General features: G+C 59.7%; 1 protein-coding gene across 1 annotated transcript in view; it reads left to right on the top strand.

Moving 5' to 3' along the window:
- The window catches only part of tns1b (tensin 1b), a gene marked incomplete at its 5' end in the record, with an annotated part of 185,352 nt that overhangs the window by 121,493 nt on the left and 62,330 nt on the right, over window positions 1-1,529 (top strand). The window contains one exon of the mRNA XM_084452037.1: window positions 134-183. Within this exon, the coding sequence (XP_084308163.1) occupies window positions 134-183 (50 nt within the window). The remainder of the gene's footprint in view (window positions 1-133; window positions 184-1,529) is intronic.

The following is a 1,529-nucleotide window of genomic DNA, read 5'->3' as shown; positions in this document are numbered from 1 at the left end:
GGAATTCCAGCACATTAGGCCGCGCTGGCAAAGTGAAGCGTCCCCAAAAGTAAATTCATACTAATTTTGATAGGAGGGGGGGAGGGTATGTCTGTATTCCACTGCATGACGTTTTTCGTGTTTCTGGTTTCAGGGCTCGACAAAGTCCTCCAAGAGTATGGAGTCTCGACGCAGACCATCAAGGTATGCCCCCCCCCCCCCCCACACACACACTCTCTCTCTCTCTCTCTCTCTCTCTCTCCCTCTCTCCCCCTCTCTCTCTCTATCTCCCTCCCTCCCTCTCTCTCCCTCTCTCTCTCTCTCTCCCTCTCTCTCTGTCTCTCTCTCTCTCTCCCTCTTTCTCTCTCTCTCTCCCTCCCTCTCTCTCCCTCTCTCTCTCTGTCTCCCTCTCTCTCTCCCTCTCTCTCTCTATCTCTCATCTCTCTCCCCCTCTCTCTCTCTCTCTCTCCCTCTCTCTCTCTCTCTCTCTCTCTCTAAGACTCCATGTCCTTCACTCCGTCCATCTGAATCTCACCGTCTCTAAACTGGCCACGGAGAAGAAACCTTGTCCTCTCTCTGGGACTTTAGAACCGTCTTAGCTTTCTGTTTTCTTATTCTATACAGTCTACAGAGATGAGCGATCATGGAAAAAGAGGGAAGCAGTGAAAAGATGAAAGCCGGTGTTTATGGGCCGGTCGCCGGGGCTCCTTCCCTGCCCTGTCCTTCCCTGCCCTGTCCTTCCCTGCCCTGTCCTTCCCTCCCCTGTCCTTCCCTCCCCTGTCCTTCCCTGCCCTGTTCTTCCCTGCCCTGTCCTTCCCTCCCCTGTCCTTCCCTCCCCTGTCCTTCCCTGCCTGGTTCTTCCCTGCCCTGTCCTTCCCTCCCCTGTCCTTCCCTGCCCTGTCCTTCCCTCCCCTGTCCTTCCCTGCCCTGTCCTTCCCTCCCCTGTCCTTCCCTGCCCTGTCCTTCCCTCCCCTGTCCTTCCCTCCCCTGTCCTTCCCTCCCTGTCCTTCCCTGCCCTGTCCTTCCCTGCCCTGTCCTTCCCTCCCCTGTCCTTCCCTCCCCTGTCCTTCCCTCCCCTGTCCTTCCCTCCCCTGTCCTTCCCTCCCCTGTCCTTCCCTGCCCTGTCCTTCCCTCCCCTGTCCTTCCCTCCCCTGTCCTTCCCTCCCCTGTCCTTCCCTGCCCTGTCCTTCCCTGCCCTGTCCTTCCCTGCCCTGTCCTTCCCTCCCCTGTCCTTCCCTGCCCTGTCCTTCCCTGCCTGGTTCTTCCCTCCCTGTCCTTCCCTGCCCTGTCCTTCCCTCCCCTGTCCTTCCCTCCCCTGTCCTTCCCTCCCCTGTCCTTCCCTCCCCTGTCCTTCCCTCCCCTGTCCTTCCCTCCCTGTCCTTCCCTCCCCTGTCCTTCCCTGCCCTGTCCTTCCCTGCCTGGTTCTTCCCTCCCCTGTCCTTCCCTGCCCTGTCCTTCCCTGCCCTGTCCTTCCCTGCCCTGTCCTTCCCTCCCCTGTCCTTCCCTCCCCTGTCCTTCCCTCCCCTGTCCTTCCCTGCCCTGTCCTTCCT

Source organism: Borostomias antarcticus, assembly GCF_949987555.1.
Source record: "Borostomias antarcticus genome assembly, chromosome: 17".
Taxonomy (NCBI): Eukaryota; Metazoa; Chordata; class Actinopteri; order Stomiiformes; family Stomiidae; genus Borostomias; species Borostomias antarcticus.
The sequence above is the reverse complement of the archived record's forward strand: the minus strand, read 5'-3'. Positions and strand labels throughout refer to the sequence as shown.